The sequence below is a fragment of the Lathyrus oleraceus genome, chromosome 5 (assembly GCF_024323335.1).
Source record: "Lathyrus oleraceus cultivar Zhongwan6 chromosome 5, CAAS_Psat_ZW6_1.0, whole genome shotgun sequence".
Lineage (NCBI taxonomy): Eukaryota > Viridiplantae > Streptophyta > Magnoliopsida > Fabales > Fabaceae > Lathyrus > Lathyrus oleraceus.
The window spans coordinates 188,547,442-188,570,772 of record NC_066583.1 but is presented as its reverse complement, the minus strand read 5'-3'; the positions used below and the strand labels follow the sequence as shown (position 1 = coordinate 188,570,772).

The window sequence follows — 23,331 nt, the reverse complement described above, 5'->3', positions numbered from 1 at the left end:
GCAGGTCGTATTTTAAAATCCCAAAACAAAATAAAGGAAAACTAAGGCCATAACCGATCACCACAAGACAATAATAATAAACACATTATTATTATTAATTTAAATTATGTTAATTAATTAAAACCAAATTAAATTTCGGCGACCGATCACACTACAGAGAGTTAGCCGGGGTTCCGCGTCCCGACTCAAAATTTTAATGAATAATTCATTTGAAATTGACATCGTTTTTCGCATCAACATTTGATACTTTAAAGCACAACTCTTACGCAATCACAACCCTAATCGCATAACTCTTTGACAGCACAAGCCTTGTGCCGTCATTAACCCTAATGCACCAATTTCAGACCGTCAAACATACCTCGATTGTTAATTCAGTATGATTGATCAACACGTCATTGCTTCACCATACTAATGTCGGATCAAGAAGCAAATGACCATTGATCTCTCAAAGGAAAACAACCATTAAGTGTTTGAATGAAATAGAAATAGTATATCATATATATCGTATTTTGCATCAGGATTACTTATGTCATATATATAACTTGATCGATCTCAATTGCGTAACCTATGGACGATCGATGTATCGCTGCTTCACCATACTAGCGTCGGATTCTGAAGCATAGTCAACATCAACCATCCAAATCATACACACATGCTGCCAAATTTAATTACTCATTTATTCTTTGATTCATTCTGTCTTTTAATCATATTAATACATAAAATATAGAAAATAAACAGCTATCAGATGCATGGTTTCGTAAGTGGCTCTGATACCACTGAAGGAGAAGGGCGATCCAAATCACAACGGAATTAAAAAAAAACTCCTTTAGTGATCCTTACGAATGGGCATGATCAGTGATAGAATCGTTACCTCTTATGGAGATTGAAACCTTTGATGCAGATCTACGGAGCGATCACAAACGTTGAACGGTGACAACGCCACTACTCAGTCCACACGAACAGATTCCTTCAATCACAGTGCTAGCTGCTACGAATGGAGGCTTTGAGTGAGAGAGAGAGAAACGAAATTGCAATTGCACAAATGTTTCTGCACAAGGGTTCTGTTTATAGAACCACTTGTGTGGGCTGCAAGCTAAAAAAATCCCACTTAAGTGTATGTGGCCCATATCTTATAATATGCCAAAATCACTTAAGCGCGTGGTACCTTACCATATTTCGTATTCTACTTAAGTACACCGTACCATACAATGTTCTACAATTCACTTAAGTGCACCGTACCTTACGGTGTTCCTTAGTTACTCTATCTCTCATCAATCCGTCCTTTTGTGTGTGACCCTGTAGGTTTTCGCGGCATTGTCAATCATATTAAATCACGTATTTAACATAATAAACAGTGAGCGGCATCTAGCAACACATCACTGCTACCCAAGACACGAAAATGTCATATGATCTGACAAATCCTTTTGTGATAATACTTATGTGTACAATTACCCTTTTGCCATTATGTCTATATTGAACACAAGGCATAGACCATGTCATCCTTGTCTAGTTCAATATTGGGCCCATAGACATTTATCCGGTTACTCAGGATGAGCAAATTCCATCTAGGTCAATGATGTCCCTTAGCATGATTCGTGGAATACCCATCAACTGTCTTTATGGTCATCCAGTTACGGAAAACATTTGATCAGCAATAAGGCACTCGACTCTACATCTAGGGTCTATAGTGGTTTCAGGTCAGAGGGTGGTATACACCATTATAACCATGAGAATAACTTATGACACTTTGCATAATATTCTATATAGTATTCTCATAGCGGGTCAATCTAGTGTAAATATTACTCTTAATATTCATACCTATGTTTAAGACTTGATAACTCCCTATCCATGATCCATGAGATGTGATCATCAGTCTATATACATAATAGTCTTAATGCTTTAATGTTATATCACTTCACAATAAAACTCGACTACGGATACTTTAAGAATAGTGTCCTTATGTTTAATGTGATCTCATGATTAAGTCACACTTGATACATTAAATGGACTAGCTATTCTAGGGACTTTATTAAACAAACATAATAAAGAAAAAGCCTTTTATTATTAATAAATAATTCGACAAGTACCAAAAGTATTGGCCTTTAGGGCTTACACTAACACCAACCCCATGTACCACCTCAGCGCAACACCGGTCAAACTGTCTTGAAAGTAATGGATCAACAATTGATCATTATCGGTTTGAGTAGACATCTTGCGAGCATACATCACCAATTGACTGATTGGACATGTATTCCCCTTATATTTTTCAAAGTCATGCACCTTGAACTTTACTGGAATCTTCACATTGGGAACCAAACACAATTCAACAGCACTCTTTCCGAATAGGTCTTTACCTCTCAAAGTTTTCAACTCCTTGCGCAGTTCAAGAAATTGATCTTTCATCTCATCCATCTTCTCGTACACATCAGGGACCTCATACGGCTCGGAATGATAGATGGTGTCCTCTACTCGAGGCAAGGTATACACCACAGGCGGTGGCACAGACATGACCGGGCTAGATGTCGGCATAGAAGCAAAGGTAGGCGTAAAGCCTTCAGGCACAAAGTTCGGCGGCATTCCCTATGGGAATCCGGCAGGAATATCGGGTACGAAGTGAGTAGCAGTTGCAGAAACAGTAGAGGTAGCCACCTTTGAAATAATAGTCCTCTGAGGAGGAGGAGTTGCGGGCGTTGGAGAAGACTGGCTATGTACAGCTAACACTGACTCCATCATGGCAGTCAGGTGGGTGATCTCCTCTTTCAAGTCTCTATTCTCTTGCTCAAGATGTTCCATGATTCTGGAGTGATTGGTGCGAGTATTGTATCGACGAGTCAGCTTGGCTGAAGCATAGAAGAAACACCAATGAGACATCTGGCAAAACAGAAACCTGCTTATGCAAATGATGCATGAAATGCAATGCTTGATTGTTTTTATTTTCAAGGAACTTACCATTTTATTTGCAAATATATATTTTTTTTAACAACAATTGCAACAATTTGATATGAGCATAAAAATCTCTTTTATTTATATAATTGGAAGGATTACACTGAGTACAATTTTAGAAACCAAAATACAAAATACAAGAGAAAAGGAGAGTAGTCATCCTAAGGATCCCTAACAACAATGTCAGAAGATCTGGCTGTAGGCGCGTACTTCCTTCGAATGCGTTGGATCTCTGACTCAAAAGAAGCCTTCATCTGAGTCTTCTCGAGGATAAGTTGATCAACAATCTTCTTTCAAGCAACGGAAGGCTGAGGCATACTAGAGGAAGATAAAACCTCCGACTCTCTCTGTTTCTTTGTCACTCGATCTTCAATTAGCTCAATAAGTGCATCTTTGTCCTTAGACTCAAGCTCCAACTCCTCATGCTTTCGGCTTAAAGCATGGAAACACTCTTCCCACATATCCTTCTCTCGCTTCATCTTGGCGAGCGCGTCTTCCTACTCCTCTACATCCTGGTTAGGGAGAGTTAATGGCTCAACCACAACCATAGACATAGGTCTCTCACAAGGATAAGGCATCTTCAACTCCAAAGCTCTCTTCTTCACCCAAAGAGTGTAAGCTTCCAAAGCTACACAATTGCGCGGACCATGATCAGATCTTCCTTTCCTATGCATATTATGCCAAGCATGCTCAATCTTCTGCTTCAAATGTCGGGGATCTTTACCCTCTTGATAGAAAAGACCTTCTAACAAAGTGTATTTAGGTTTGTCTCTCAAGGGGAACCCAAGTTGACGACGAGCCAAAGCAGGGTTGTAGTTGATTCCTCCTTGTGTACCAATGAGAGACACATTAGAGAATTCACCACAACTATCAATAATCTCCAAACTGCTCAAAGAAGGATCATACCAAACTATTCATCATTAGTGAGAGACATGAGTCTCTGGGACCACCGTAGACATTGTTTGTTCTTCACAAAAGTAGGTGTCTGAGGCAAGTGCGAAATAAACCACTTGTACAGAAGAGGAATGCAACACACAATAGTTCCACCACCCTTAGAATTCCTCAAATGCAAAGATAAGTACATATCATCCAACAAAGTAGGCACAGGATTCCCAATCAAGAAAATTCTAATGGCGTTAACATCAATAAAACCGTCAATGTTAGGGAACAAAGCCAATCCATAGATGAGCAACACAAAGATAGCTTCAAAAGCATCCACACTACCGACTTGAGCAAAAGCAGTAGCTTCCTTGATGAGGAAATCAAATGGCAATCCAAACAATCCTTCTTTCTTCACCCAATGAGCCTCTATCTCAGACTTCTTCAAGTGAAGAGGTTCAGCTATAAGATGAGATCTGGGAATCTCTTCCAATCCACTAAAAGGCACCTTGTCAAAAACAGGTATTCCCAAGAGATGAGCATACTCCTCTAACATAGGCATAAGCTGATAATCGGGAAAAATGAAGCATCGGTAGTGAGGGTCATAGAACTGAACCAACACACTCAGAAGTCCCTCAACTACATCAGCAGACAAGATAGACAGAAGCTTCCCATGGCGTTGTTTGAAGTCCAAGGGATCTAATACAAAAGATGCTAGCTTCCTTAACTCTTTCAAGTCGGGACATCTGAACTACACTTCTTAGTGTTCCTTTGTCCATAATCCATGGTCTGAAAATATTTGCAAATAATACCTCAGTTCCTTGAAATTTTCGTGTGATGAATGTTATGATGTGCATGAATGCATGAATGCAACAATCACAAATAAGGGATCACACACAAGGCAAACAAACAAAGGTCAAGGGATGAATCAAGTCATTGTCAAGATCAATCATCCATTTTGGTGGATTATGGTTTACACCTTATCAACATCCAAGTTCCATTGATATTGACAAGACTTGATTGGATCAACCAAGAATCAAGGGTTTGTTGTGAGTCACGAGCATGGAGTCTGGGTAAGAACCATCCCAAAAGAGTGAACTAAGGATAAAAACCTGTGGGTCATGTTCTAAAAAGTTCCCAGAGTCTTAATTCATTCTATCGGATATTACAGGTTAGGATGACTGACTCATCAACCCATAATATTCTCAAGAGAAACTCGTCTGAGTGTAGTATCGTATAATAACTATTATCAAGTCTACACTTGAACAGTCTCTGCACTACGTCCTAAATAGGCCAAGAGGGGGAAATGTTCTACGGTCCTAAGCTTCCCGGACTCCAAATCAGAGATAGTAATGCCTAACCACAAATACTTGTGTGACATTTCCAAATCCAAAAGGGTCTCCACTGAGTAGATGGGTCTCAAGCCAACTTGCTAAGGACTACTCCACACAAGTCGAACATGACTATACCATCCTCCTATCTTAATTGCACTCAAGTTTGGGTTAGAACTTATCTCACCACTTAGAGATCACCAAGCAGAACAAGCAGATTATATCACACAAACAAATATACATACATCAATTATACAGTTATATAAACACACAAAAAAGTAGGCTAAACCCACTGGAGACTACTCCCCAGCAGAGTCTCCACTTAACTTCTGTAGCGGTAAATTCATGATCATCAAGTTATGGATAAGCAAGATATCAAATAACAAGAGCCGCCACCGCGCTTTCATTGTTTCCAAGGGAAAAGGGAAAAAGTACGAAGAAAACCCAAGAAAAAAAGTTTTCAAATCAAAACTAATAAAATGCCAGAGATTACAGATAAGGGGGTTGGTTACACAGAGGGAAGGTGTTAGCACCCAAAGTGTCCTAGGTACTCCTAGGGAGCCCTTTTCTTGTGTGCATATGTGTTTTTGTACAAATGATGTTTGCAATAAAATAGAATGGGGGGATGAGAAAAGAATTTATTAATCATATTTTTATGTTTGACAAGACCTTCGGACTTGTGCCTACGTACCAACATAAAAATGAGGGATCAAAACCTCGTAGTTAGTTGTATAAATTTCAAAGTGGATGTATTGCTTTTAACAAAAAATTAAGCTTGAAAGGCACAAAGGCCTAAAAATGGTTTGAATGAGTTAGTTCTTTTGGATTTTTTTGAAACTTTTAAGTCAAGTATAGTTAAGTCTATTTACAAGTTTGATTAAGAGAAGAAGTTTGAAAATGGAATGGCATAAGGCTAAAGTTTCTAATTCGCAATATGGTCTAAGTTTAGAAAACAAGCACAAACAAAGAAGTTTTTCAAAAGGAGGGAGAGATTTGAAATTTAAGAAGTGGGGAGAAGATGAAGAGACTAATCCTAAACATAAATTTAAAAGTTAAGAGTTGAAAAGATCTGACCAACGGGTTGCAATCCATTAGACAAGAATGCCATATAGAAACCCAAATTCCCTTGGAAAATAGAATCAAGCAACAAATAATGCACAACATATCAACTTGAAGAGCAAGGCATCAAATAAAGATAGCCACATCCAAGCTTAGCAACTCCATGATCTTCTTCAAATTTGCCCATGTAGCAGATGAGTTACACAATGCATAAATCACAGGCTCAAAGTAACAACTTCATAACGATCATGTTGCAGATGAACTCAAAATAGATCTTCAATGATGTATCAGATGAAGTTTAAATTCTCAAGCACTTGGTTACATGAAAGTTGGAATTGGCCAAGTCTTTTGCATAGGGAGTGTTACCTAAATTCTAAGTCCAATTGTCTCAGATCAAACCAACAGTCTACACAAGATATTTCTTAGGGTTTTTGTTCTTGTTATGTACATTAATGGTCAAAGACCATACAAACAAATACAAGTATACACAAACAAAATATATCACAAAATATGGTCCAAGTGGACAAAGTGAAAATGACATTAATATAAACAATTAGAATGGTATGAATAATGACAAATGAGTAGAGTTTAAAAATTAAATTGCATTGAAAGTAAAGGACTTGAAATTAAATATTTGTTGTTAATGAGTTAGAAGTTAGTATTGCTTTTTCTTTTTGTTTAAGTCATTCTTTGGAGAATACTCAACCCACTTATCACAAGCATGGATCCTTGAACCAAGACATCTTCCAAAGGAAGGAAAAAAGGCCATGTTCCCACACAATACCATGAAAGAGGGGAGACTTACAATCTCACTAACTAGAATGCTATGCCTTTTGTGTCAAAATTTAGCGCTATGTTAAGCAATCATAATTGGACTTATGTAGAAGTCACAACTATTTGAGGTCGGACAATAGAATTTTGGTGTTAATGCATGTTAGAGACATAGTATGATGAACTATGCTCATGAAACATACCACACACAAAAAGAATATGCAAAGTGGGGGACATAATCTCATCCATACTTATGTTGATTTTGCAATCAACTAGCCTTAGGATATTGAGATATCATAGTTCCAATGACATGAATGCATAAAGAAGAGGAATGAGATGAAGAGGGAGGGGAAATAGATCAAACTCAAATTGGACAAAGGAGGACTTTTACCAAATTAAGATCATTCATTCATTTTGGGAGATGGATTGTACATTCCATCAATCTCATAAATTCAATGATCTTAACCTAGCAAAGTCAAATCAACCTTGACCAAGGCCCAACAATACAAGTTAAACTCACAAAGTCAATTAAAATGGCTATACACAATTCAATTGGCATTTAAACAATTAAAAATAATAAAAATAATGCATTAAATTAAATATGGTTGGTCAATTTCCTAAAACATCATCAGAACATCAAAGAAATGACCATGAGATTTATCATAGGTCAAACAAGGTCAAAGGACCTTGGAGAAAAATTTTCAGAATTTTTGGAGACTTAAAAGTATTTTTAAACAATTAAAAATATTCACAAAATCAATTAAATCATGAAAAATATTAATAATGATCCAAAAAATCATTTTAATTCAGAAAATAAAAGAGGATTTAATTTTTAAAAAATTGGTGAAACTCTCATATTTTTTGGATCAATATTAAAACTAATATGAATTAATGAAAATCGAAGGAATAAAAAATAAAATCAGATAATCAAAAAAACGTGGACCACTTGATTTGCCTCATTAATTGAGGTGGCAGATCAAGTGGTTGAGCGCGCGTTTCATGACGCGCTTGAGTCAATATGTTGTACCAATGGTAATCAAAATGTACGCTCATGATTAAAACAATTTAAATTAGATCAATGGCTCTGGACCACGCCACATCATTGTCGGAGCAAAGTGTCGGTCGTCTTCTCAGGCGACCTTGGCCGGACTGGTCCACTCATCACCATCATAAAAATGAAGAAGTAGGATATGATCTAAAATATAAAATGGCGTAGATCACGAATATCACCTCAATTTTAACTAACTCCACATATATAGAGAGAGATACGTGGGGTTGAATTTTGAGGTGTGTCAACTGAGTTGCTTTGATTTGACCTCAAAGCAACTCAATCTTCTTGCCTACATTGGTAGGACTTCAGACAACGAAGGATCCAAGAGAATTGATGAGTATTAAGAGAGAATTAAAGAGAAGAAAAATCTGGAAAATTACCTTCAATATTGTGCAGAAATGGATCACTCTTACTTCAATTCGTGCTTGACCTGGCTTATGGAGATTTTGGAAGTGGCTTAAGAACAATGCAAAGCTTTGGATCCTGGAGTTTTTGAATCTCCAAACAATGAGATTCAAACTCAATTTTCTAATGAAAATTGTCAGGTTTTCCTTTCAAATGTGAGGGTTTGAAGTGTGGAGGCAAAGCTGGCGCGCAAGGGTTCCTTGAATTGATGCATCAGACCTCTATTTATAGCCAAGAGAAGTGTTATTTGCACACTTGAAAAATTGTCCAAATTTGGTAATGCAATGCACATGCTTACATGGGCTTGTGCAGGCCCATGAAGCAATCCATTTAGGTCCATAATCAACTGAAATGAGGTCTGCATGAAGCTTGAATGGCAAGGAAAAGTTATTTGGACATTTGGATCATGAATCTTTCCAACTGATACAGGCCTGTTTACACCATGTGCAAACCTATCAAACTTAGTCCAAAATGAATGAATTAGGACTCTTTGAAAAGCTTAGGTCAAAAGGAACAACTCTTATATTGAGCACTTTTCCATTTGGAACTTGTATCATGGTGAATTTTGAGGTGGAAGTTTAGAAATTTCAACATGTTGAAAAAATTTCTAAGTGTCAAGTCACATATTCAATTATTCCACCTTGCTTAACGTTTTATGTGAGATCCAAATGAGAAAAGTGTCTTCATAAATGTTGTATATCTTTCAAAGACCTTCAAAATGGTCACCAATTTGACATCATTTGGATTTATAATGAGTGAGTTATGCATTTTTGAAGTTGAGGAAAATCACTTATTCAATGGTATTGGTCCAGAATGACCTATAATGTATCCTCATATCACATGCTTATAAAATTTGATTTATCTTTCACTCCAAACATCAAAGTTTAAGTATACATCTTGAATTTGATTGTGGAACTTGGAAATCTTTCATCTCATAAAAATTGAGCAAGTTATGGGCTTGGGAAGTTGACTTTCAAATTAGGGTTTAGACAAAATGACCTATAATATTCCAACATAGAAAATGACTTTCCAAGAAACATTATCTCTATACCTCAACGTAAAAGTTGTTTGGAATGTAATTTAGAGTAACTTTGCTCTTGGAATCATTTTAATATGATGAAAATTGTAGGAGATAGGGTCTAGGGAGACCCAATTTTGATCAGATGAATTCATCTGGCCAACCACCATCAACCAACTTGCTAACTTGCAATTCTCTTGACTTTTTAGGCTCATGGTAGATCATATATGCATAAGATGATGAATTTTGAAGTGTCCCTTGAGAAACTTGATCAATTGGTGAGGAAGCTTGTTGAAGAAGTTACATAAGATACCCAGATGCACTAGGGTTTCCAAGGCAAACCAACTTCAAACACTTGAAGAATACTTAATCAAAATAGAATGTAGAGATCATTGGGACTCATATATGATGCTTAGAGCTTTTGTGGATCATTCCTTGGTTGTGCTCTTAGCAATGAGGGTCTTAAACCCTAGATGTGGACTTGATAGATCAAGGTGATCATGCCCTACCTACAAAAGAGTTAGGCAAATGCAAAGACATATTTTTGGTATTTTGGTTAGTAAAATGATAAAATACAAGTATGATACAATCACATGGTGCTTGATGATCTCTCCCAAAACAAACCCAATGAAAGAGGGGTAAGGAGGATGCCAAGGTATGATCCCAATGCTAATGCATATGATGAAATTGCATGAGGGATCTTAGGGTCAAAATTGGAGTCTTACAGGGTGGGTAACTACCAAGAGAGGATGTGTCTAATGTATCATTATGCATTCTCTTTTAGAAATTTCTTTAGGCATTTGACAACGTCTCGTATAAGCTGTGTGACTCTTATTATTTTATTTTCAAATATTTACGCTATCAAAGGATATTGATGGTATTAATGATTTTCCTTGCTATCTACACAAGTGATGATGCCGGTAAAACTTGGTGAACATCTAGTTTATTAAATTACTTAGCAATGTGTTAAATTCCTTTATTTTTCATAAGTATTCTAAATTTCTTTTAAATGAGGGAACAACTTAACTATAATATTGTTTTAACTTAGTGGCATTCTAGGTCTTTGGGATAAGTTCCCCATGGAGAGTCTTGATTGTGTATTCTTTGTTGCCTGTGATATTTCAAACTCACTACGACCTCTCCAAGTTGAGAGCAAACCCCATTTCTTCGGTACTTCTTCCTCAAATGTTATATCTTTGTAGCGTATGATTGTCAAGTTGGAAGCTTTTGGGTTTCAATTTTTTGTTGTACTTGGTAGTGGTGGCTTGTTTCACGGTGACGTGCGTGAGGGTAGCAAAACATTTTTTGTATAAAACCTTTAACCCTAATTTCTTGTGAGTTGGCTTCCCCTTGTAAGAGATATGTTTTCCTCTAGCTAAGTTTCCCCACCTCGAATAGAAGAATGATCGCAGTGCTATAGATGAGCTCGAAAGGTGTTTTCTCAATTGTCGTGTAAGGCTAGTCTGGTATGCCTAGAGAACGTGCGAGTGCTCCTTAATCTTGTTTCCTTTAGATCCCTTGATTCTTTCTTAAGTGCTTTCAATAATACTTGTTGGCGGTTTCAGCTTTTTTGCTGGTTAGGGGGTGTTCTACTTATATAAAATGGTGTTTGACACAGAGGTCCTCGAAGAGCTACATCAAATTTTTATCGATGAACTAGGCACCCCTCTTGAAGGATTTAGGAGTGTTGGAAAATTTGGTCTTTACTAGGGCTTCATAAATCTGATTTATGAGTGTTGTCAAGTGCACGATATATATCGCATAATAAAATTTATCATTCAACTAGGACTCTTATCTATATTCTATTATTAGCTAAAAATAGGTGATTTTGATTGGTTTTGTTATTTTTAGAGATTTGAAAATTTAATAAAAGTGTGTTTTAGGATTATGATTCTTTATCAAGGATATACCTTGGAAAACCTTCTTCCATACTCTACTTATAAAAATCAAGCTTTGATAGAATTATATATATATATATATATATATATATATATATATATATATATATATATATATATATATATATATATATATATATATATATATATATATATATATATATATATATATATATATATATATATATATATATATATATATATATATATATATATATATATATATATATATATATATATATATATATATATATATATATTCAAACAATATAGTTTTATCTTAAATCATTGAATCACTTATTTTCATGGTTGATTTAGTGAAAAAAATCCATTAAGACACTATTTATAAAACATTGATTTTTTCGTATAATGCTAAAATATTTTCAAGTGTCAGATTATTCGCCTAATATTTATGTGTTGGATATTGGCCTTCATCTTTCAGCCTATTGGGCCATATTTGATATAGAGTTCGTAAAATGTTTAAAGATTAGAGTATAAGCTTATTTTATTAAAACATAGTTTTCTCATGGCATCAAAGTTTTCCAAGGTTACTCATCAAACATCAAGAAATTTGTATCAATGAAAGATCTCAAGTTAATTGGACTAAAATCTCATGTTTGTCATGTCTTGATGCAACAACTTCTACCAGTAGGCTATATGTGGCATCCTTCGAAAAAGTATAAGAGTAACTATAACTAAATTATGCTTATTCTTAAATGTTATATGTAATAAAGATCTTAATTTCAAAATATTATATGAATTAGAAGATGGGGCTGCAATAATCTTGTGTCAATTGAAGATGTATTTTCCTCCATCATTTTTTGACATTATGCGATTTTATGGTCTAGTTTATTTAAGATGGATATATCTAATAGAGTTGCACATGGAGATCCTTACAGGATATACGAAGAATCATTACCGACCGAAAGCTTCGATCGTTTAAATGTACATCACAGAAGAAGTTGTCAGAAACAGAGTCTATAGGAATTCCAAAATCTCGGCATGCTGACAGATAAGGAGGTAGAGGTACTCAAGGTTTAAATGTTAAATCAATGGGTCGGGATGTAGTTCTTGAAGCACATTTCTATATATTGAATAATCTTGACGAAGTTCAACCTTACATAGCTACTCACAAAAGAAATATGAAGAAAAAATATCTCTAAATGAGTGACAAGTGGTTGTTGATAGAGCAGAACGATAAATTAATAATTTAATTTAATGAAAAGATTTATAATGATGATAGTGCATCTCGATAACTAAATGGTTGACATACATGCCAAAATTTAATGGGATAACTTGGACTGCATACGACATTTCTAATTTTTCCTTTTATACAAAAGCAAAAGATGATCGTAGTATAATGCAAAATAGTGGGGTTATGGTTAAAGTCGAATCCATGTATTTCTCTAGTTTGAAAGATAAGAATCCTATATTAGCATCTAAAGCATTCTATGGTGTCATTGAGGATATTTTGGAGATTTATCATGTTATTTTCAAAGTGCCTTTGTTTAAATGCAAGTGGGTTCCTAATAACAATGGTGTACAAACTGATGAGTTACGATTCACATGGGTTGACCTTGATAAGACAACTTATATGACCGAATCATTCATCATGGCTCTTCGGACTTATCGAGGAGATGGTCAATTATTCTCCAAAGAAAATACATTCCTCATAGTGATGAAAATTTTCATATTCCTTCCACTCCTTCTTACGCAACATAAGTGCCTACTTCTTACGAAGAAGTTGATAAAGATGATGTGCATGTTATTCATAACGATCATCGAGAAGACATATGGGAAAATTAACAAGTAAGTATTTTTTAATCTTTATTCATAATTTATTGTAAGTTATAATTTTAAAGGTTATTTACTAACAAGTATTATTATTTGAAATTATAGGTGTTCAAAGTTAAGACACCAAGATACTATTATTAGATGTTATGATGTGTAAATTATAGGTTGTTTTGTATCATTTTGGTTTTGATGTAATATACGGTTTTTTGTTATTAATGCAATTTTGTCTTTGATGTAATACAATTTTTGGTTTGATACGATTTACAAATGGGTGTGTTGTTGTTTGTGGTCTCATAAGATTCAGGTTTTAAAAATAGTGACTTTAGTGGTGCAGACAATTTAGAATCAAGGCATGAAACCCTAATTCTTGGTGCTTGAGACCTTGGTTTATAGAGGTTGCATCTGAAGGAGAAGAGCGATCCAAAACGCATCGGAATTTAAAAAATTTATCCTTTAGTGATCCTTACAAGTGGGCATGATCAGTGATAGAATCGTTACCTCTTGTGGCGATTGAAACTTGTGATGCAGATCTACGGAGTGATCACGAACGTTGAATGGTGACAACGTCTCTACTCAGTCCACACGAACGGATTCCTTCAATCATAGTGCTAGCTGCTATGAATGAAGGCTTTGAGTGAGAGAGAGAGAGAGAGAGAGAGAGAGAGAGAGAGAGAGAGAGAGAGAGAAACGAAATTACAACCGCACAAATGCTTCTGCACAAAGGTTCTATTTATAGAACCACTTGTATGGGCTGCAAGCTAAAAAGTCCACTTAAGTGTGTGTGACCCATATCTTATAATATGCCAAAATTACTTAAGCATGTGGTACCTTACCATATTTCGTATTCTACTTAAGTACATCGTACCTTACTATGTTCTACAATTCACTTAAGTGCACCGTACCTTACGTTGTTCCTTAGTTACTCTATCTCTCATCAATCTGTCCTTTTGTGTGTGACCCTGTTGGTTTTTGCGGCATTGGCAATTATATTAAATCATGTATTTAACATAATAAACAATGAGCAATATCTAGCAACACATCACTGCTACCTAAGACATGAAAATGTCATGTGATCTGACAAAACCTCCTGTGATATAACTTAGGTATATAATTACCCTTTTACCCTTATGTCTATATTGAACACAAGGCATAGATCTTGTCATCCTTGTCTAGTTCAATATTGGGCCCGTAGACATTTATCCTGTTACGCAGGATGGGAAAATTCCATCTAGGCCAGTCATGTCCCTCAGCATGCTTCGTGGAGTACCCATCAACTGTCTTTATGGTCATCCAGTTACGGAAAATGTTTGATCAGCAATAAGGCACTCGACTCTACATCTAGGGTACATAGTGGTTTCAGGTCAAAGGGTGGTATACACCATTATCACCATGAGAATAACTTATGACACTTAGCATAACATTCTATATAGTATTCTTATAGCGGGTCAATCCAGTATAAATATTACTCTTAATATCCATACTTATGTTTAAGACATGATAACTCCTTATCCATGATCCATGAGATGTGATCATCAGTCTATATACATAATAGTCTTAATACTTTAATGTTATCCCACTTCACAATAAAGCTCGACTACGGATACTTTACGAATAGTGTCCTTATATTTAATGGGATCTCATGATTAAGTCACACTTGATACATTAAATGGACTAGCTATTCTAGAGACTTTATTAAACAAACATAATAAAGAAAAAGCCTTTTATTATTAATAAATAATTCGATACACGTACCAAAAGTATTGGCCTCTAGGGCTTACACCAACAACATCATGGTATTCAATTATGCATAAGACCATAGTTCTTGATCTTTGGTACTCATAGATCATGTGGTTTGCATTATGATTTTGGACTTGATCATGAAACCTAAATCTTGGGAACCATTTTATTGGGATTTGATTGTTGAGCCTTATTGCTTATTTTGGGATATTTGATTAGGTGGTTTGCATCTTGATCTTGGATTAAGTATGAAACCCTAATTATGGGTGCTTGACATTTGTGGACAATGTGGTTTTTCTATCGATCTTGTGATTGAAACCCTAATACTTGTAAAGTGGTTTATTTGGTCATTTTGGTTTGCATCATGCCATTGCCATTAGAATCATTCATCAACTTTGTTATTGGTATTTGGAATCTATCATTTGTTGATCATGGTTTATGACATGATTATTTGTCTGATGATTCATTTGGTCCAAAGTTTTTATTCATGTTTCATTCAAGTTTCATGTTTCATTTAAAGTTCGTAGTGCATTCACAGCCCATTGATTCATGTTTCATGGTGCATTCGAGGTTCTTATGATTCAAGGTGATTCAAATATAACTTTGGAGAGAAAGCTTCATTTTTGAAAATAATGCATATGACATCAAATAAAGAACTATTTTCATCCAAACTGTTCATTTCATTCATACAATACCATTTAAAAAGCTCCATACAAAATTACAAAAAATGTTGACTTTGACCTATAGTTGACTTTGGTCAATTGTTGACTTTTTGGTCAACCAGTTGACCAAAGTCAACTGAACTAATTCCTAAACCTAATGACAATTTCCTTATGGTTTTCATTCTTCCATATCCTCACTTGACTTCATGGCCAAGATTCTTTCATTTTTGCAAGACATGCCATTTCCATCATTCATGACATTCATGTTGGCTTCACTTCAAGCAATCTTGAAGTCATAGACAAAGCTCCAAGTAACATCAGCATTGCATAGCACCATGACCTACATTCAATGCATAAAAAGATCAATAAATCAAATACATCTCATGAAGTGTTCAAGAAGGTTTTCAAATATGATAGTGTGTGCATCAAGTTTCAATACAAGCAATCCATCAAGGCATAGCATGATGACATTACACAACATATCCAAATCATTCATTTTCTTTTAACAGTCCAAGTAGTTTTCATATCACCTCAAGCTAGTTTCAATTAAGTTCACTACAATAGGTTACAAATTGCATAGTGTTTCAAACTTAATGCCATTTTCTTTCACCAGTAATAAACAATTCTAAATGTTAATTCCAGCAATCATCAATCCAATTCAGCTCAAGCATACATACTAACAGCCTAACAACCCTATGCTAAGATAAGTAACAGGTTTCATTGTGCAAATAGGTCATTAATAAAAAATAAGCATACATGACCTTCAACCTTATTGCTATGTTCAGTCCACCATAAAAACATCATAACCTGCCATTCAGTTCAGTATTACTAATATGCCTAACCAAGTTTTCAAATTGCATAGTTTTGCTTCAAACTAACATAATACTAACCTAACTTCAATTTCAATCAGCCATGACTAACTACATTGTAACTTGTGTATACTGCAGCTAACATAAGCATAACAGAGCATTCTAATTTTAGTATAATCACAATTATCCCTAACTAACATCATAATAGACCTAGCCTAACTGATTTTTAACTAACCTAAAACTAACTAGCTAACATCCAACTGTCATAACAGAATTGGAAACTAACAATTCAACATATTAACAACTAACTAACTTTTCACAAATTTCCATAGTTCACAGAGTTAACTATCTAACTGAATTACTCATAGATTAGATTAACAGAGTTAAGTTCTGTTAAGGTTGATGCCTATAAATTCATCCTTCAATTCTCAGTTTCAGGGTCACCAACTAACACGCGTCAATCCCCTTCACCCAATCAGTTCACGCATCAAAGCCCCATGTTTCCCGAAAATCTCGTCATTCTCAATCACATTCACACATTGCAACTTCTCATCATTCATTTCACCATCTACACTCTCATCACTCACAAGCACGACCTCAGAGAAAATATCCACATAGCATTTATATTCCTAAAGACTAAAGAAGTTGGAGAACAACAAGAAGAAGGGAATATTCACAAAAGGAGTAGTGTTACTTACCTCTGTTCTTTTTGTATCTTCAACCTCCGGTAGGCTCTCCTCAAATCCATCTCGTTCTCTTTGATTCTTGTTACCGATTGAATGTATGAGTCTGGTAAAGTAATTCCCCTTTGGTGATGGACTAGAATTGGGCTTGATTGAGGTTTAATTTAAGGTTTTGAGTTTAGGTTTCTTAAGGTTTTTGAAATTCTGGTATCAGATATGAGATGTCGAAGGTAATGTCACGACACTAATATCTGAAAACAAGTGAAATATGAACAAAATAAAAATCAGGAAACAATTGAAAAACGACACAAGCAATTGTTAACCCAGTTCGGTGCAAACACACCAACGTCTGGGGGCTATCAAGCCAGGAAGGAAATCCACTAAACAGAATTAGTTCAAAGACTCTCAGCAAACAACTTCAAGTTACAGTCTTTTTACATAATCTCTACCCGTGTGACTTCTATCTAAGAACTCTTAGATATGAGACCCTACTCACTCCCCCTCAATCACAGCAGTGATACTAGAACAAATACTACAAAGAAAGAAGACACACTTCAAGGACACATACTTGATCTTGCTTAAAAGCTTCAATCAAGTAAACAAATACACTCGTACTTCAAAGCTTAAAGTGGACAAATTACAACTCAAAACTCAGTCCAATTCACACATCAACAAGATGAATGAATGACTCACAATTCACAAACGTACATTAAGCTAAAACCTTAATACTCACTCACTTTAACGTTTGTATTTTCTTCTCCCTGATCACACAGGGTTTACATGGTCTTTAAATAGAAGCTTTCTGAATGGGCCTGGGCAACAAGTAACCCGAATCCTATTTAACGCGTATTCCCTAGGAATTAGTAACAAATCATTCCTCTTTGGGAAACATAATATTTTGGCTTTAAATAGAATTACTCCTTGAATAACGCATGCAATCTCCACATAAGCACACAAAGACTTGCATGAAAAGCGCAACAATAAAACACATAACATTCAGACTGAATGTTCTGTATGCACATGTCTTAACATCGGGTCTGACATCTTGAATAAATCCTGCACAACCATATTAAACAACCTGTAGGAAGGTGATATCACATGTCAAGACACCACACGTGACATCTAGTGATAACACTAAGTTTTACCAAAATTTATGCCAATACATAGAACCAACAAACTCCCCCTTTGGCAAATTTTGGCTAAAACATACAAGAGATCACACGTTCACGAGAAATCAATCAAAGTATCAGTTCAGCAGCAGAAGTAAACATACACACATTACTAGAAACAATAACAACTAGTAAACATACAAGCGCTTGTACTCAGAACACACTATCTCCCCCTTCAGCTAGACCACAACAAGTAACAACCTGCTTCACACAGACAGAGAATCCCCCCTGTGCCAAAACCAAAACACACAAGAAAAGTTCTCCCCCTTTGTATCAGACAAACATCATCTATAGCTATAGCTACTTCTCCCCCTTTTTATCCAAAAGAGACCAAAGAGACAAAATAAATGTCTATTTAGTCATTAACCTAAATATCAAAAGTTAAAGGGTTACAAAACCAAGTACATAACCAGCTGTAAGCAAGCTGAGAAACAGATCAACAAAGTAATACCAAAAACACAGAAATCCACCAAAATAGTAAAAGAAACCATCAAATCAATAGGGACCAAAGTCAAAGGAGCTACTCAGTAGAGCTTGAGCTTGCAGCTTCATCAGCACCAGAAACAGAATTGCCACTTGTCTCATCGTTGTTTGCAGACCTCTCACTAGAGGTGTGGGCTTCAGCTTCTTTAGCATGTTCAATATTTTCACCTTCAGCCTGCTCCAAGCTTGCAATCAAGGCTTCCAACGATGGTTTTATAGTTGTAGCTACCCTTATCCCTTCACCCAGCTCTTTGCAGGTCTCCTTAAGCTCAACAATTGTTCCAACTTTTGAGGCTGGCCTTTTCATGGTAGATGTCATGACAATATCCTCGACATGACTGCCTTCAAATAGTTTATAATGCACAGATAGAGCAGGTTTTCTTCTACTAGGCAAGTCATTAGAGCACAAAATACCAGGGTGTTGATTCAAGATAACTCCACAAATCATAGAGGGAAAGGCAATTAGTAGATGCATGCTTGATGATTTGTTCAAACATAAACCTACCATAGTCAAATTTCACTTTTGTTCCAACAACAAAAATAAACCTTCCAAGGGTATTAGCAATGGTGGAGATATGGTTGGTAGGGACCCAATTGGCAGCTCCTATTTTATGCAGGATTACATACTTGACAGTCAACTTCCCAACAGAAAGGTGCTTTTTAACAGGCCAACCTTTCACCTGCCTAGCTGTAATCTCTCTACAGATCTCAGTCTGTAACTTCTAATTCACCTGCACCTTCATTATCTCTGCCTAGAAAATTATTAATAAAAGTAGGATAAAATGTTATACACTTACCCCTCACATACACCTTATAGAATTCCTTGCTATTCTTATCAGAAATGTCCTCAAGAATGTTAACAATAAATTCCTTAACTAAACCTTCATAGCATTGAGAGAACCCATCAATAGTCTTCAACAGCCCAGCAGCTTTTATCAGGTCCATGACCTCCTTGACATCAACAACATCTTTTCCCAACTCCCTTTCCACAGCTACCCTTCTCTGAATCACAAATTTCCACTTCACTGCTCCATCCTCAAGATGGAAGGAGATGTTATCCAAATGAATAGCATGAAATTCACCAGGGGACTTCCTAATAGTGGTTTTCTTCACAGGCGAGATGTCAGGGACATCTTCCTCAACATCCTCTTCAGACTCAGAATCATCTCTGACCTTCCTCTTCTTCACTTCAACCTTGCTCCAAGATTTGGAGGGACCAATACCAGCAGTCTTCTTAGCTTTTCTACCTGACATAAGTTCAGCCACAGATCTTCCTTTGCGAGTCTTCATGCGTTTAGCCACACTTGGCTTTAGGTGATGAAGTAAGCTTTCCTCTTGATCATCAAAGCTACCATCCTCTAGATCAATCACAACATTTGCATCATCATACTTCTCAGAGTGGGAAGCATTGGCAATTTTAGATGACACAAATTTTCTTTTTTCAGACACGGTTTGCCCTAGAGAGCACAACCCTTTAGCAGCCAAGTCCTTCTCAGAACTAGAGGAATCTTCATCCTTACCACTATGTTGTTCAACCTCAGGAGAGGGGTACATTTGAGAAAGGGGAGTAGAAAATCCCTTCACAAAGTGTCCTTCATTATGGATTCTGGTGACCAGGTCTCTTATAACACGATCAATGTGGTGTATATCTTCCTTAGAATTAGTGGCAGGAGTTAAACCAGAAGGAATACTAGAGGAGTTACCTTGATTGGAGCATGCAGAAGCTGAGGCATCAATGGGTTGGTTCAAATCAATGGCCTCGCAAGGAATAACAGAGAGAGGAACAACATCCAGAATCTCATCATCGGGAATGCCCATGGGAGGAGCACTAATCTTTTGAGTAGACTTAGTATTTTTAGAAGCAGATGTACCTTGATGTTGTGACATTTTGGAGTTTTTTTGGAAAAAGTACAGTTGCCCTAGTAGAGGTTTGTGAAGAAGGAGCAGGAAGATGGAAGAGTTGGAGTAGGTAGTGAGGTTATGGGGGTAGCGTGTGAAGACGAAATAGATGGTATTTCCAAAACAAGGTGATGATTTACCATAATGGGGGCGCTTTATTTTAGCCACATAGACACTAATTTGCTTACTTTTTCCACTCCATATTAGTTTCTACAAGTCTTCATAAATGCAAATCCCTAATTTTCCTCTCAGGACTTCAAACTGATTTGCATCCAAAGCCTTTGTAAAAATATCAGCTAACTGCATCTCAGTAGCAACATGCTCTAAGACTACAGTCTTATCCTCCATAAGTTCTCTAATAAAATGGTGACGTATATCAATATGTTTGGTCCTGCTGTGTTGAATAGGATTCTTTGAGATGTTTATGGCACTCAGGTTGTCACAGTATAATGTCATGACATCTTGTGAGACATTGTATTCAGTCAACATTTGTTTCATCCACACCAGTTGAGAACAACTACTTCCAGCTGCTATGTATTCAGCTTCAGTAGTAGACAGAGAAACACAATTTTGCTTTTTACTAAACCATGATATTAAATTGTTCCCCAAGAAGAAGCATCCTCCTGATGTGTTTTTCCTATCATCAGCACTTCCAGCCCAATCAGCATCACAATATCCAGACAACACAGATTCAGATCCATGAGTGTATAGCATCCCATAGTCACAAGTGCCATTGACATATTTCAGGATCCTTTTCACTTGGTTTATATGGCTCACCTTTGGTTCATCTTGATATCTATCACATACACCTACAGCAAAAGCAATGTCAGGTCTGCTTGCTGTAAGATATAGCAGACTCCCTATCATGCTTCTGTAGAGACTTTGATCCACACTGACACCATTTTCATCTTTAGACACTTTCAGATGAGTAGGAACAAGTGTCCTCTTGTGGCTTGCATTCTTCATGCCAAACTTCTTAACAATATTCTTTGCATATTTACTTTGAGATAGAAAGATAGAATCTTCCATCTGCTTGACTTGCAGGCCAAGAAAATAGGTTAGTTCTCCAACAAGGCTCATTTCAAATTCAGACTGCATTTGCTCAACAAAATGTTGAACCATTTTACTTGACATCCCACCAAACACAATATCATCCAGATAGATCTGAGCAATCATGAGCTTTCCTCCTTCATCTTTGGAAAATAAAGTCTTATCGATGCCTCCCTTTCTGTATCCATTGTCAATGAGAAACACTGTGAGTCTCTCATACCAAGCTCTAGGAGCTTGTTTCAACCCATGAAGAGCTTTCCTCAACTTATACACACGCTTTGGAAGGTTTGGGTCTGTGAATCCCTTTGGTTGTTCAACATATACTTCCTCATTCAAGTAGCCATTTAAGAAGGCACTTTTCACATCCATTTGGAACAGTTTAAACTTCAGAATACATGTCACTCCTAACAATAATCTAATGGAATCCAGGCGAGCTACAGGGGCAAACGTTTCATCAAAGTCAACTCCTTCAACTTGAGTGTATCCTTGTGCTACCAATCTTGCTTTATTTCTAGTAACCACACGTTTTTCATCAGATTTATTCTTGTAACCCCACTTTGTTCCAATAACATTGATTCCTTCAGGCCTTGGAACCAATTCCCATACTTCATTTCTCTTGAATTGGCCTAATTCTTCCTGCATGGCATTGATCCAGAATTCATCAGTTAAGGCTTCTTTAACATTCTTAGGCTCAATCTTGGACACAAAACAGGCATGTGAGATCACTTCCCTTGATCTAGTGGTGACCCCTTTATTTGGGTCTCCTATAATGAGATCTTTAGGATGATCCTTCTGAATTCTGATAGAGGGTCCCTTATTTACTTGATCAGCTTCTGGTTCAGCTTGAGTGGACTCACTCTCACTACTTTTGTCCAGGAGTTCAGCTGGGGCATCATTCAGAAATGTTTCAACATTGTCTGTGACATTAGTCTCTTGATCATCAACAACAACATTGATAGATTCCATCATAACTTTTGTTCTGGAATTAAAAACTCTAAAGGCTTTGTTGTTTGTTGAGTAGCTCAGAAATATTCCTTCATCACTCTTGGGGTCCATTTTCCTTCTTTGTTCACGATCAACCAGGATATAGCATTTACTACCAAACACATGGAAGTATTTGACAGTAGGTCTTATTTCCTTCCAGACTTCATATAAAGTGGTTGAGGTCCCTTTTCTCAAGTTTACTCTGTTGTGAACATTACAGACAATGTTCATAGCTTCGGCCCAAAAGTGGTAAGGCAACTTCTTAGCATGAATCATAGCTCTAGTAGATTCTTGGAGAGTTCTATTTTTCCTTTCCACCACACCATTTTGCTGAGGGGTAATGGGAGAAGACAACTCATGACCAATCCCGTGAGATGAACAGAATTCAGCAAATTTACTGTTCTCAAATTTTTTCCCATGATCACTTCTGATTCTAATAACATGACTCTCTCTTTCTCTTTGAAGTCTTTGGCAAATGTCTTTGAACACATCAAACACATCAGATTTTTCCCTTATAAAATTAACCCAGGTATATCTGGAGAAGTCGCCCACCACAACATAAGCATACCTTTTCCCACCAAGACTTTCCACCTGCATATGTCCCATCAAGTCCATGTGGAGAAGTTCCAACACTTTAGATGTGGTTTCGTGTTTGATCTTTTGATGTGACATCTTTGTCTGCTTTCCAATCTAACATTCACCATAT

At 36.3% G+C, this 23,331-nt stretch overlaps 1 protein-coding gene across 1 annotated transcript; it reads right to left on the bottom strand.

Moving 5' to 3' along the window:
* Positions 1–18,571: 18,571 nt before the first annotated feature.
* Positions 18,572–20,579, bottom strand: LOC127079619 (uncharacterized). The gene is made up of 5 exons (XM_051019999.1): positions 19,940–20,579; positions 19,490–19,879; positions 19,424–19,444; positions 18,816–19,034; positions 18,572–18,576 (listed from the first exon to the last, which is right to left on the bottom strand). The coding sequence occupies exons 1-5, from the start codon at positions 20,577–20,579 to the stop codon at positions 18,572–18,574; spliced, it is 1,275 nt and encodes a 424-aa protein (XP_050875956.1).
* Between the last annotated feature and the right edge of the window lie 2,752 nt (positions 20,580–23,331).